General features: G+C 35.3%; 2 protein-coding genes and 1 pseudogene across 5 annotated transcripts in view; 1 reads left to right on the plus strand and 2 right to left on the minus strand.

Annotated features, from left to right (window-relative positions):
- The window catches only part of Lrch (Leucine-rich-repeats and calponin homology domain protein), a 51,329-nt gene that overhangs the window by 7,630 nt on the left and 28,136 nt on the right, over window positions 1-15,563 (plus strand). For all 4 annotated transcript variants that reach the window (XM_089708138.1, XM_089708133.1, XM_089708151.1 and 1 more), the window contains exon 2: window positions 13,866-14,010. In XM_089708138.1, the coding sequence (XP_089564264.1) occupies window positions 13,866-14,010 (145 nt within the window). The remainder of the gene's footprint in view (window positions 1-13,865; window positions 14,011-15,563) is intronic.
- LOC149490747 (cAMP-dependent protein kinase catalytic subunit 1 pseudogene) lies at window positions 9,284-10,929 on the minus strand (annotated as a pseudogene).
- LOC149490748 (uncharacterized) lies at window positions 14,031-15,264 on the minus strand. Its single transcript, XM_089708163.1, has 2 exons — window positions 15,016-15,264; window positions 14,031-14,663 (listed from the first exon to the last, which is right to left on the minus strand). Exons 1-2 carry the CDS (start codon window positions 15,194-15,196, stop codon window positions 14,149-14,151), a joined length of 696 nt encoding a protein of 231 aa, XP_089564289.1. The 5' UTR covers window positions 15,197-15,264; the 3' UTR covers window positions 14,031-14,148.

Genomic DNA, 15,563 nt, shown 5'->3' on the forward strand with positions numbered 1-15,563 from the left:
ACTACCATAATGTTTTCCACGCTTCACTTTACCATCTATAAGCCTCACACGAAACACACGAAAAGACGGGCGTCGAATAACATTACATACAATAAAATTAACTAATAATGTTACTTACATTCGGCAACTGCTGCAGCGCTGCAACCAGTCACCTCCTCATTTCGGTTGCTTTCATAGTTAGTTTCCATTGGAAAAGTTGAATCGCCTTGCTCGATATTATTGTTGTCGCTTTCATTTTCATGTATTTCCATTTGAGAAATGGAATTGCTTTGTTCTCCGTCATTATTTTCTTTTGTTGCTAATAAAACTAAGTATTTGGACCGCGTCCCCATCTGAAAAAATAAGTCTTAATAGTATTTTCTTTTAGTGCTTACAACGTGATAAATCATTATGTATTGCATTGAAATAAGAAACATATCTATAAAAACGGAACAACAATAAATGACCATCACTCATTTCTTGTAATAAAAAACCATTCATCATCAACAATGTTACACCTTATGATATCACAATTCAAAAATGTTATTATTTCAACAACAACGTGATATCAGATTTTATAAAAAGTTGCATTTGAAACATTTTTTCAAGAAAACCGAGTTATATTGCTTTACCACAGTATAATAACAAAAAATATCACTGAATTTAAAGATATGTTTGCAATAAAACTGTGGTACACTCGTGATATCACGTTTTTGCAGAAAACTGAGAGCTCCTTACCTTTGGCGCTTAAAGAGAAAACTAACTTGTCACAGTGTTGAAAACAGAGTACTATGTGAAAGGGACAACGCGATAACGCAACGTACCACTGCAGTGACGTCCTTTTCGCTCATGGTCTCGCTGTCCTTCACTTTTAAAACACCACGTTTTTGCACAAAATAAAGTTGAATACGGCGGTTTCGATTATCAAATAAAAAAAAAAAAACATTTTGCGAAATATCACGTTTTTCTCGCAAAGAGGCGATTTCATCTCTAGTTTCAAAATCTAATCTTTAAATCTAAATTTATTATTTAATTCTCACTGTATTTTTGCTTAAACACATACTAAAGTTTTGTTATTCTAAATATAACATCATGTAAAGAGGGTAGGTGTGTTTACGAATGGTTGAATTTATTGTTTCAAACCTACGCTTTGTAGAGAAACTGGCTTCACTACATAGTATAAAACAAAGTCGCTTTCCCTGTCCCTATGTCCCTATGTCCCTATGTCCCTTTGTACGCTTAAATCTTTGAAACTACGCAACGGATTTTGATGCGGTTTTTTTTAATAGATAGAGTGATTCAAGAGGAAGGTTTATATGTATAATAAGATCCATTAAGTAGTGGAGAAGTACTGTTATTTTTGAGGTTTCTTATGTGATGTCGTAAAAAATTACATTTATTCCGCTTACATTGCAAACGCAGGCTGAACCCTACGAGTTTTATCAAAATAATGTACTAAGTAGGGCATGCACCCGGGTTTACCCGGTTCCGAAAAACCCGGGTAAACCCGGGTTTTTTGATGATCTTGAGAACCGGGTCTGAAAAGTATGAAACCCGGTTCTCCCGGTTCCGACCAAAATATTAAAATATAAAGTATTATTTATATTTTGCTGCATTATTTTAACAAATTTATTGTATCTGGCAACGTCAGACTCACGTGCATCGCGAATTTTCGTGCCACGCCTCAAGCGTGGCTCTGATTGGTTGTCTTACCTTAGATCCTATAAGTTTACTACGGTTGTATTACCAAAAAAAAAAATTAGGCTTCGGAAATGACAAAAATTAGGCTACAGAAATATTTTTTATTAGATTTGTCGTGAATTTGAAAAGCTGTTGATTTTACTGTTTCATATAATGATCCTGCAGTCATGTTTTTGTTTTGGTATCAAGCTGTTTATATCGAATACTCAAGTCTTCGGTCTCTTTTATGTGAAAAAGTCAAACTCACAAGCCAACGCATCAAAATATACAGCCGTAAATGCTGAAAATTTTCGCAAATTTCGACATTCGCATGGGACTCAAAACCTACAGCTGGGTACTTTTCATGAACACAGAGTCTTTAAATTTGGTAAAAGTAACGTCTTATAACACAGATAAAGGAAAAATTGCTAGAAACATAAATTTTAATGTTACAACATTAAAAAAAATAGGTTTGTTGGGAGCCCTCGGAGCGCGAGTCCGACTCGCACTTGGCCGATTTTTTGCTTTATAGTTTGCAGTTAATGAATAAGGTTTAAGTTTATATGTAATATTATGATAACAAGGTAGGTACTTTTATAAGACTGATAAATAAAGAAAAGTATTGAAATTTTGTTTCTTTATTAATTTAATAAAATAAGACACAAGCTGCGTAAAATAAAAGGCCCATCAGTTACTTTTACAGTTACTTTTGTTTAATTTCGTATTTTTTCCGAAGTATTATAAAAGAACCGGGTAACCCGGTTCTACCCGGTTCTGAGCTCGATTTGGAACCGGGTTTCAGAAACTTGGAACCGGACTCGGTTCTGCATGCCCTAGTACTAAGTATTATACACATTGAAAAGGTCTACAGAAAAGTCCGCGATGGTATATGTCTATCTCTTATGGATAACCCACAATAACTTTTTTTTGTCATTTACTTTTTACGACAAATAATGGCTAATTTTCGAAGCGATTTTAACCAATACAGCATTAATCCTTAACCAATTAAATATGTACCATGGATACATTGTTCATTTAATATAGATCTATATGGCCCTTTTCACCGTATGATTTAAGTGAATATTTTCGAAGATATTACAGATTTAAAAATTGCGGGACGTAGCGTTTGCGGCCGCCCGGCTATGTATTTTATACCCGTGCGATGCCGGAGGCCGGAGCGGGCCGCTATATTTTTATACCTATACAACGTTCACAATTTTTCTGTAGTGTATTTAGTATCAGCATTGCACCCGTGCGAAGCCGGGGCGGGTCGCTAGTTCTCGTATAATTCGTAATTGACTTACTCGAAAGCTGAATGAGCATTCTACACGTTATCTACTTGTACAAATTATAATTTATAAATTTAAATCCATGTTGTAATTACATCTGACCAATTTATTAGTACTAAGCCACTGCAGTCACTACTAAATAGTTCAAAGAAGTATGTTGACAATTAATTCTGGCTAGAAACCACCAAGGACCTCTCATTTGTCAAGTATTTGGAAAGGGGATCACCCTTCGTGTCTGATGTTGGTGCACTCAGAAAAAGAAACGTCTATATTTTATACGTTTAACCTCCCACCACTCAAAGGTTAAATCATGTCATATTAGCAAGCACGCTGTTATCTAGATATCTCCCAAATGAGCAGCTAAAGGGAACGAAGGACTTGCAGGTTAGGTCATGCTTGAAAATAAAGAGCTTCTCATTTTACCCAAGCAACACGTTAAATTGATTTTAGAAGTATGGGGAAGATGAAACGTATTTTTACGGTATTTAATATTTATTAAGGTTAACCTCGAGCATTTCCATAGAATTCCATCTTTCAACTATTTTTGGCGTTAGGTCAGACTTATCTTTGTGTACTTAACCTATAACAGAATATTTTGGAGAGTTTATCACCGTACAGGATTAACCTGTGATAAGTTATAGGCTATGGCGCCAGGACGGAACCGCTAGTCTATACAAATATTATAAAGAGGAAAGGTTTGATTTTTTGTTTGTTTGTTTGTTTGTATGAATTGAATAGGCTCCGAAACTACTTGGCAGATTTGAAAAATTCTTTCACTGTTGGAAAGCTACATCATTTCTGAGTGACATAGGCTAGGTTTTATCCCGGAAATCCCACGGGAACGGGAACTATGCGGGTTTTTTTTTGAAAACGCGGGCGAAGCCGCAGGCGGAAAGCTAGTATGTTACAATTTACTAACAAACTTTGTTTGCCTTTGTTGCCGTGTACCATACTTGGCTAACTTTTGTATAGAAAAGCATACAATGATGGCGACAGGTGCATAAACGTGCTCGCCGAACCGTTGCGACACTCCGGATATAGGGGGACGATTGTACCAGCAATTCCAGTCCACTGCATGCAATATAACTGAATATATAATTAATTAACCCATAAACAAATTCAACCTTATGGCTTTTGAAATAAAGCTCCAGTTGAAATCAGGGGTCTTGTTCTCTCCTGGAGTTTTGGTGGTCTTTTGACAAAGCGTTTTCTAATCACTTCGATCTTTACTGCAGGAGGTATTGCATAAAGTCGCGAATTATTATGTGCAAAGCATCTTACTTTTATGTTTTAAACTTTTAACACTTGGTAGCATTAAGGATAATTGTGTTTATATTTTATTTCATTATTAATTTACATTTTAAAAATTAAAATAAATAATTTAAAGTTTATAGTAATAAACAAACGACAATCTAATACAACAAAGTACTATCGAACACATCTAAATGCGCGGCAGAGTAACACATTTTTAAGAAATCTTCATTCACACGGCACGATGCAGGTAAGTATCTATAACCTGTTTCGATATGGGCGTGGTATGTAAGAGTGCCGGAAAAAAAAGTACTTAAACAGATTGTGTTCCGTCACATTAGTTACCGTTTAAATTCGTTTTACTAACCGATGTCCAATACCCACGCTAAATTATTTATAATCAACATTGGTTTACATAATATTCGACAACATTGATTTAATCTATCCATTAGCATAATGTTTATTACTGCTATTTTCATTCAGAAAATGTAAATTAAAATTTATTAGCATATTTTTATTTGTTACTATACTTTCTCTTTTCCTTACATTCATTTTTTATTGGATTTCGTTCAGTATGATAACAGCACAACGGAAGTGCAAATATAACCAACGCTATAAAAGTCAGGCTTTACAGACCTCTTTGAATTATAAATGCAGACCTCTGTGGAGAGTGTGTAGGTGCCGCCCGTGTATTTTTAATAAGGTTGCAAAGCGAGCGAAACAAATTACACCCTTTTAAATTTCCATTTCGCCGCTTCAGTTGGCAAATTTCCACGGGGGCTATAACAAAGGCCTTTAATCGAATATAGGCTAGATGTTTATATAATTAACAACTCAATGGTACCTTGTATCGCACCTTGAATTCTTGGCTCCATGTTTTTAGCGACGCCAACATTACAATAGGCGCGGACGTCATTTTTATTCCAGTTGGATCGAAGCTAACCTGAGAATACTGATGATTGTGCGACTTAACTTATATAACGTTGAATCCCAGGACAATACAACTGAATGGTTTCATTTTTATTCGGTCGGTTAGTACGTTCATTGAAACGAATTGGTATGCATCAAATGCTCTCACCAAGTTTCCTTTGCGCCGGGTTTGTCTGATCGTGTCCTCTTAAATTTGCATACACCTTGCATGTTCCAGACTAAAAAATTGGCTATCTTGTTAGTGTAATGTCGTGAAATTTTCCAGTTTTATGTGAGATCGTGTGAAAGTGTTTAGTGCTATTAGAAAACACGAATTTCACGATCTCTCGCAAAACAAAAGATGATTTGAAGCTTTGGTTTAACGAGAATCGTAAATAATAAGTTATGGCACACAAGTTGATGGGTGATGTGCATGCTCAGTAGCAAAAACTGTAACCAAGTATTAAATACTGCTTCTAGCCGTTATAAGACTCACATCAACGTGAGAATTACATTGGTATTGAAAGGAAATTGGATTGGTTTCATTTCGATTTGCGTCAGCCACATACTTACTCGTTTATGTATCGTAATTCGTAGTTATGTGGATTGAGTTGCTTGTATTTTGTTACTGAATATTATGATGGTTAAAATGAGTAAAAACATGTATAATTCAATTTATTTAAACTGGATTAAATATGCAAAAAAAACACATTGTGAGAAAGTTTTAATTTAACTGTATGTTAAAAAGTTTGCCCATACAAAGTTAGCCTTTTCGTTTCAATAAATTTAGGTTTAAATATGTATGCCTTAACGTTAACGTTTTGCCATATCGTTTCAACTGTTTATGCTACCGAATAAAATTAAGTACCAAGAAATGGTATGTGATAAGATCAATTTATAACAAAAAAGTACCGAAAAGTTTATTCGTTGAATGTCGTAAGTGGCTTAGTAAATTTCCTCGTATTTTATTTATACTGAGATAATTGAGCACGCAGCTGTGCTCAGTACACGTTACGCTCAGTGCATAAATCTGCATAAAAATAGTAGAATAGTGAATTCAGATAATGTGTACCAATCTGACCCTCTCATCTCGCCCCGTACGACTCACTGGATCATATGGATGCAAAGCCACTGACCCATATTCTTAACAGCTGAGTACTTAAAAGCCTTAGAGAGTGCTACCCTCGTTATATTGTTGTATTATGAACGATTGCACAGCGCGATGCTCATTCTTTGTACTGAATTGGCACAGTTAATTGACACGCTGACCCATTTCTTTATGAATTTATCTTCTGGCATGAAAGAACTGGCTACTACTTAGGAGGACCACTCTGCTTCAAACAGAGAGATGTCAATTCATTTAATATTTTATTTGTAACCAAATACCATACCAACGAAGTCACTTGAGTCTTTGTGCCTATCATGCTTACTTGGATGATTGATATTTTCTTCTTCTTAGTTAATGGTATACTGGCGATTTATTTCGTACTGTGTAAACTGTGTTCTTCCTAACAACCTTTGATCAATTTTATGGCCATTAATTGTAGAATCATTTAAAGTAGCATTTTATCTGAGCTATTCTAAATGCGAGGATCCACAGTTTTATCATAGCTTATAAAATAATTGTCTTTTATGACTTCAGTTAATAAAGATGATACATACGGTTTAACTACCTATCTATATCTGTAGTCTGTACGTGTTGTAATGTTTTAATATACTTAATATGGTTTTATTGCACGCCTCATAAGCGAAGCGTTGAGGTGGGTACTACTGTCACTTCGCGCAAAACATCTGATTTTTCAAACTTAAAATGTCTTTATGTATCATACATTGCACTTGTAAGATAATAAATACACACACATATTAAGAAAAAACACTATTTTTAACGTTCATGATATTTTTGATGTCATTTTTGTTATTTAAACTAGTTAAAAAACAGTTTAAAAAAGTTCTGTCTTGGACGTCCGTGTGTCTGTATGTGCGGATCCTTTTTCTTGTTAACACGATAGCGACCGAAATACCTTTTTTTTTCTCTTACGCTTGAGTATGCTCAGGAATAGAACCCTTTCATTTTTCAGGGTCTGATTCGATGTGGTTTAATTGTTATTAAATAAACAAAAATAATAATTAATAAATATTTATTAAAAAAAAATTATCAGGCATGCACTTTTGGATTTTCCAAATTTTTGTTTTTTATAATTAAATTCATTATTCAGTAGTTGTATGTACATTGCATGTAACAATATTATGTAAAAATTTTTTGAAACAAATAAAGAAATTTTTTCTTTTTTTTTTGCATCATACGCTACATACTAAAGTTATAAAAATCTGCCTGTAAATCTTCCATCTCATTTGTATACTCTATGCCACACTGTGTAACTCGTATCCTTTGCAGTTCCCACTTGGCATATGTCTGTGACAAGATTGATAAGTTCCTCTGGCGCCATATAGGGACATCCATCCGATAAAGGTCCTGTCCGATTGAATGTATATAATTCACGTATTTGGTTAATCAGACCCAGATTGATAAAATGGCAACCACTTTGACCAGTAAATTATGGACAGCGCTTGTAATAAATCAATCCCACACAAAACTTATCTATGAGCCAACTGTTGAAAGTCAGTGATTTAATAGTACTGAATTTCACATATCCATTATCAAGTAAGGAATTGAAATATTGCACTGTGTTTCGAGTTTGTTTATTAAAATAATATTATTTGTAAACGTAATCTGGGAATAATCCTTGGTCGAAATAAACGATATATTTATTATACTTTAGATTACACAGAGACTGATCATATTCCATACCAGTAGATATTATTAAAATAGCCTTCGCTCAATTCACTCATTACAGTTTTATAGGCTTTCCACCCGCGGCATCGCCCGCGCAGTCTAAGAAAAACCTGCATAGTTCCCGTTCCCGTGGGATTTCCGGAATAAAACCTATCCTATGTCCCGGGGTAAAAAGTAGCCTCCTTTCTCGGGTATCAAAATATCTCTGTGCCAAATTTCATGCAAATTGGTTCAGTAGTTAAGGCGTGATTGAGTAACAGACAGACATACAGAGTTACTTTCGCATTTATAATATTAGTATGGATAAAGAGGGGTAGGAAGGCGAGCAAATAATTGCATTCATTAAAGTATTTTATCTGTTTGCATCGTCTATCAAAACGGGTAAGATCTTGGCGCGTTTATCTTACAGTAATATATTGTTAGTATTTTAGGAATATAGCGTTTTAAAAATGTTTAAAAGGCAATGTCAATGCACCGGAACCACGCTTCCTTTGCGTTAGTTACACTTGCTTGGTTTTGTCGAACAACCCTTTCCCACCACGGATATGCTATTGTCGCAATTTGATACAAGATTATCTTACAAAGCAAGTAAAAAGTAGCCATTACATCATCGTGAGTTAATGCGTCTTTATCAATTGAAAATATGGAAAGACTGGAACTGCAATTTCACAAGCGAAAAGAGAAAGTTATTTCGGCAATAGTTTATTTCTTATCTCATTTTGTTGTGCTTGCATTATTATTAACAAAACGTCAGTTTTGCGCTTCAAAAGCGAGCAATAAACACATTTCATTAGCCGGGCTAATCTTGGCAACAGCAATGATATTCAGGTCAAATACTATTAGGATTACTATTTCGCTTTGGTTTGTTTGCTAATTCTTGATACGTCCTATTAAAAGATGCACTCAACATAAATACAAACTATAAATATACGTGTACTTAGATTCATGTAGGTACTTATACATAATGCAATCTAGATTCTATCCAAAAGTGGTAGGTGCTTTAAATTGATACTAACTCTATTGACACAATTGTTTGTTCCTCTCGACAGTTGTTTAAAAATAAATGGTTGTCGTGTGCCCCACAGCGTGAATGTCCCTTGCGCCGGCGCATGTCGTGAGGGGAGCTCTACGCACGTGCTCAATCACACATTCAAATCGGGTACAAAATAAACGAAGAGCCTTGGAGATAAGCGATTATGGAAGAGGATGTTTTCCTTTGTCATCATTAAAATCGACAAGGTTTGCGTGTTAGGAATAAACAATGAGTGTTATAAATAAGCTAAAAGAAGAATTGTTGGAACATTAGAATTTACGGCAAAAAACGAATTGGTAATCATAAATTTTATTTTATATTTAAACTGTTGAATGACAAAATGCCTTATTAAAAATCTATAAACTCCGATTCAAAGCGACAATATGAAGCCGGCTGTAATGGCTCCTCATCGCAATGGTCAAAGTTCGTTGAATCTCCTGAATGCTTACACTTAGGCACGAATGGAGCTGGCCATCGGCAATTTAAAATTGCTTCCCATTCAATTCCCTTAAACCATTTGTGATTTTTAAAATCCATTACTCCATTTTTCATCACCCCAAATCGTTTACTTATGTCGACTTGTAAAGTGTTGCGAATGAGATCCCGTAAATCTGTATTGAAACCTGATGGACATCTATATTTGCCAGCTACAATTCTTTCATATGTCTTCATTGGTTCACTTGCGTAAAATGGAGGATAACCAGCACTCATTTCAAACAACAGAACTCCAAATGACCACCAATCAACGGAAAATCCATAACCTTTACTTAGAATCAATTCTGGTGCAAGATATTCTGGCGTGCCGCACAGTGTCCACGTTCTACCTTGTAATATTTTACAAAAACCGAAATCGGTTATTTTTAAATAACCAGTTTTATCAATCAAAATGTTTTCAGGCTTTAAATCGCGATAGACTAAATTGCAAAAATGCAGATACTCCAACGCCAGTACAACCTGACACGCGTAAAATTTCGCCAGAGGTTCTTCAAATTTTCCCATTTTTCTAAGATGCGTAAACATTTCACCACCTGGGACAAATGGCATTATAAAATAAATGTAACTGTTGTCCTTGAAACAATTCTCCATTGAAACAGTAAAAGGAAATCTAATGGCTTCAAGTATACGCTTTTCGTACAGGGTGTGATCGACCTGTTTCATTTTTATTACCTTTTCTTTTTCCAACACTTTCATAGCATAATATTTATTTGTGTTTGAGTGTCGCACTAGAACAACTCTTCCGAATGCGCCAGTACCTAAAGTTCTTAAGTGATCGAGATCACCAAAGTTAATTGAAGATTGAGGTTTCTTACACCATCGTCCTTGAAATTCGCCTAGTAACTGTTTTAAATATTTCGTATACTGTTGTTGTTGCTGTTCAGTGTAACCATCGCGTATATCAGAAGGCAAAGACTGAGATATTGCTCTATAGGACATCTTATCTTGTATAACATACGTTCTATTCAATTGCATTGTTTACAGTTTGACATTCGCTCAATGCCAACTGGATTTGAGGTGATATGAAAATATTGACGAATATCGTTTAATTTGCCCAAAGATTAGGATTTCTGCAAATTAATGAAAAAGGGAATCTTGATTTGCCTTTTGTACGTATATTTTGCTGAGATCGAAAGTACACGAGGGCTTGAAGAGTGGATGCGAGGGGTGAATACACTGGCGGAGGGTGGTGGAATCAGCTGTGTTTGGGGTGACACGCCATGCCGCGCCGGCTGGTCGACGTCCCGACTAATGTATTGATCAGACTACACGTGAAACTTGCCGGTTCCGCGAAATATTCTGAAATATTCTTTTGAGTTGAAGTATGAAATAAAATTATTCTATAATTGTTATTTATAGTACTGTTATCAGAGCTAGTTCAAATTTTACGTCTCTTAAATTAAATCTGAATTATACTTACATGGTTCAAATTTTAATGTATCCTGATTTTCTTCAGTTCCGTAGTCTATATAGATAAACTAGTACAGAACGATGCGATGTTAACACCATTTATCTCGACATAAGTTCCGCTACGATATCTATTCTGTGATTACGATTCATTTCTTTGACGACAATGAATTATAACTGTCACGTTAGTAGGTCGATAATAGAGGAATGAGTATAAACATTGACGATATACTACCGTTAGCTCTACAACTGTATGAGCGAATATAAAGTCGGTACCATAATCTATAAGGATGATGCATACGACCGCGTACTCCATGACGTGTCCGACATTCTTGAAATAATTGGCACTTTATGCCACATTAATACTGTTTATTATAAATTTTGCTGGAACTAAAATACCTAGGTTTTATTTTAGAAAAAAGTTTTGTTTAGTTTACATTCCTTCAAATCTCTTCGGTTTGAAATAAAATTTGGATATAACAGTAACACTTCAAGAAAACGCTCTAGGTAGGAATACTTACCTAAATGACGTGGAAGACAAAATGAAAATATATATGGACGTGCTATTTTAAAGATGACCTTATTATAAAGCTTTTAGCATAGTTTCAACCTATTCAATTCAGCAGATATTAAGTTGATTGTTAAGATTGCACACGATCGCCGGTCAAGGTTGTAGAGGCCCGCAGTCCGCAATGGAGCTCTTGGCACCACATCTGACAGGCGCATTGATATTTATCGTGTATTACCGCAATTCCTAATGCTAGACGGTTGTATAGAAGTATGTCGTAATCTGTAATGTCTCAACTTTTGTAGGTACCAAATGATTATGTTGTCTATGAGCTAGAGCTATAGTATATCAACTTCGTATATAATGTCCTATAAAAAAAATCTGAGAAAATTATTTTAATGTAACAGTTTTATCAGTGTCACTATCCGGTTTTCTTTTATTACGGAATCCTTTTGATGTTTGAATACTGGAAAAATATCTTTTGAAAACGTAGAGTTACTGTAAATCTGGAGCAGCGAATTCCATAAGGAATAGCCGTAAAGGCTGTAATTACCAGGCTGTGAGAGGGGCGATTATACTCACCATTCAAAGCATGAATAAGTTAATAAATCACTACCAGGGGCTAAGAGCGAAATCAGCTGTTGAGAGTTAAAAAAGCCCGCTCGTTAATGCCACGTGGTGGCGGTTATTTTTCGAGGACGTTTATTAACATCGGTAAAAAAATTCATAGCAACTCGTTTTAATATTGAGTATAGAAATCCAGTTTCGTGTTTTTTATGAAATTCCCTGGTGCAAAAATATGACCTTAATGGCAAAGCTAATTAAAGAGTTTTTGACAAAACTGTGTCACCCATAATGGGGTTTTACCACAATTTAATAAATTATGCTTTTATTTCTACTGACTATATTTTGTTGATGTTTGGGGTGATCGATAGGAACAATTTGAATGAGAATAACATGTTTAAAACATATAACGCGAAAAAAATATTTATGAAATCACTCTTTTTGTTTTAATTATGCTTATATTTATCTGTTAGGGGAGTTTATTATTACGACCTTACTAAAAGTAGATAGCACAAAGCTTTTATGCCTGTCATTTTGTGATATAGATTAGTTACTATATATAGGTAACCTTTATGGTGGCAATGTCAGTCACGTATAACGGCCCGTATTGATCTCCCTCGTGCCTTTATCTGTTTTATATAACCTTTAACATAAATAAGCTGGAGGCAACAGAAATTAATCGGGCAAAAGCAACCCCTTTGAACGGTAACCTATGTGTATAGAGCAATTTTATTTTAACAAGTATGAAAAGAGTTATAAATATCCAACTATTAAGCTGTTGTAGGTTGTAGCACTGAGTCGTAGCACATTATTTTTCAAGCACTTTCTTTCGCTGTTAGCATTAAATGCAGTTTAATATTGTATATTTTCTCGACAATTTCAATGAACTTTAAAAACTGTATAGCCATCATTGGCTTAAGTACCATACTGTCTAAGTATTCGTAGTTTTTATATTTAAGTCATCTAGGAGTAAGAATTGTTCCTATTAGCCGAGATTCTCAAATAAACAGCATGACTCAAACTTTATAGACCGCATTTCGATATGTAGCGGAAACCAACGCGCATATTAATTATTATAAGTGCTCTTCTCTATGATTATCCTCGCCATATACATACTCGCTTCTAGCGTTCATTTAACCAGAACTTTGAAAGTATCAAGTATTTATGAAGTTCTATAATCCAACTTGTTTAATTACTGGCCTGAAAGCCGTAGTATATTCACCCATATAGTGTTATTAACTGAGGCTGTATTAGAGAGATCTATTATGTAGAGCTTTTGTTTCTATGCTATATTGCTAAATTTATTTGTTCATAAACCATTAGGTACTTAGGTGTAAAATTTACGAGCATAATCCACATTAGTGGAAGTGACCAGTGAATATTTTAATAAAACTATCGCTCTAACTAGCGACTAGGTAATAGAGATCCTTTCTGACGCAATTATCTCGGATCGCACAAATCAAAGTGGCTGCGGTGGATTTAGTAATATAATCTAACCACCGACGTTCAGCGTTTGGTGCCAACGAACCTATCGACTGGTTTGCGTAAGAATATCTAGCAGTTGTTTGTTTACAAACGCAATCGGCGCAAGCTATCTCCTAGTTTCTCGTACGTTACGAAAATGAAATATTCCATTTCGTGATTCCTTTACTATCGCTTTAGGTGTGCACATTATCTGTCGGCAAATTTATTACGGGGTGGATACGTTAGTTGGTAACTCTTCGCAATAGGGCTATTTATGACTAGGAGTAAAAACTGCTTGTATTTCTTTGAGGCAGGAGCAGGACTCATAGAAATAATCGACAACCTTTCAAATTAATGAGAAATAAGGTTACGTCAATGTTTTACGTTACATTATAGAAGTCAACGAAGAGTCTTGCTAGTGATTTATTAACAAAAATAATCACACATGAAATTAACTAACCATAAACTTATCACGATTTTTGTTTGTTTCAGATTTATCAAAAAATCGATTTTGTGAATTGCCTGATGAAGTGACCACATATATATTTTTAGAAAAGTTATTACTATCACAAAATATTATAAGGAGTATACCTGATGCCGTTGGAGGCCTTCAGTCGCTTACATATTTAGATTTAAGGTAAGTCGAAATAAAAATACTTTTACATTGTATACATCTCTTATATTAAGGAATGTTTGATACCTTTAAAGGCGGTATGTATGTATTACAAATTCAATGATCACTTAATAACTACTGTACAAAATGTAATATAACAATTCACATTATTTTATGATCGTTCACCATGTGATAACTAGCGTTCCTCAACACTTGCATCATGTCCATTTTCACATTGAGGCGGAATTCTTCAGGAACGGCTTTCAAATGTGGCAGTAATGATAAGAGGAACATTTTGTCTGGATCTTCGCTTTCACTTTTATTGGCTATGTCTGAGACATTTGCGAATGCAAATTCGTTTATAGTTGGCTTCGATGGCGTCACTTCCAGCTCTATGCCGTCGTTGGATTGTGTATCGTCCATATAATTGTCGTTTTCTTCATCTGAACTCATTTTGGTCAATTTTAATTTCTTCACGTTTCTCCATACCTTCTTTTTAGTCGGATCCTCTTCAGAGTCGCTACCCCCGCCCGTGCCGCGGGAAGGTAATGATTGATTTTTTAACAGGAATTCTAAGTGACGACAATAGACGTACGGCTTTTTTGTTCTGTTCGGATTTGATATGTATTTTTGAAAACAGTCGCGTATACTCTTCCATTTCTTTTGCAGTTGAAGCTCTGAAATTAAAACATCGATTAGACTTTTTAATTTATAAAATGACTAATACTACTACTACTAGTCTCTTGCCCCGGCTTCGATCCAGAGATACAATGGAATAGCTTATCGGCGAAGATGAAGTATCTAAAGGTAAAATATTAAAAAAATCGATCGAGTCGTTTTTGACCTAGATTGTAACAATTAAACAACAAAAAAGTAAGATAAAGATTATAAATCCAATGGAACAAAATTAAGTACTTAAAATTCTATGCGGTTGGACCTACAACATTGAAACTTTTAATATATCATTGCCGTACCACAAACAGGATTAGGCACGTCGATTTGCAACTAGTCGCAGTGATTGTCGCTTACCCAACTCACGCATCTCGCTCTTCGTGACGTTGACGTCATTCCCGGCCACCTCTCGCACGACCTCCAACCATAGCGTGTGTCGCGCAGCTTTCGATCTGTACTCGCGGTTCTCGAAGTCCCATATGCCGGGGCGTTTTTTCACCGCCTCAATCAGTGTCTCGGGCTCGTATTCGAATTGCATTGTTTAGCGGCGTCTGAACGCATGCAGGGTACGCGCGGCGGCCGGCGGGCGACTGACGCGCAGGCGGCAGGCCGCGGCGGGGGGAACGCGCGGTTACTTGCCATCATGGCGGCCGCTTGCGGTGAGGTGTACACGGGTTAAGTTGGATGGGAACTGTCCCGTTTAAATTGCTTAAGTTTTTAATAGATACTTATATAATATTTAAATTAGTATTTTTTTCTTATTTATTAAAGATATATATTTTAACAAATAACATGCTGCGTCAATTATTGTAAAAAAATAATTAAATCCAATCTTCTATGTAGGAATTTAATTTATCGTGTAAAAAAGTACATAATATTATTATTTTTGATGCGATAACAACCGG

The sequence above is a fragment of the Colias philodice genome, chromosome 2 (assembly GCF_061535455.1).
Source record: "Colias philodice isolate Cphi_HAF_F1 chromosome 2, ilColPhil1 Martin Lab GWU primary, whole genome shotgun sequence".
In the NCBI taxonomy this organism is placed as follows: Eukaryota; Metazoa; Arthropoda; class Insecta; order Lepidoptera; family Pieridae; genus Colias; species Colias philodice.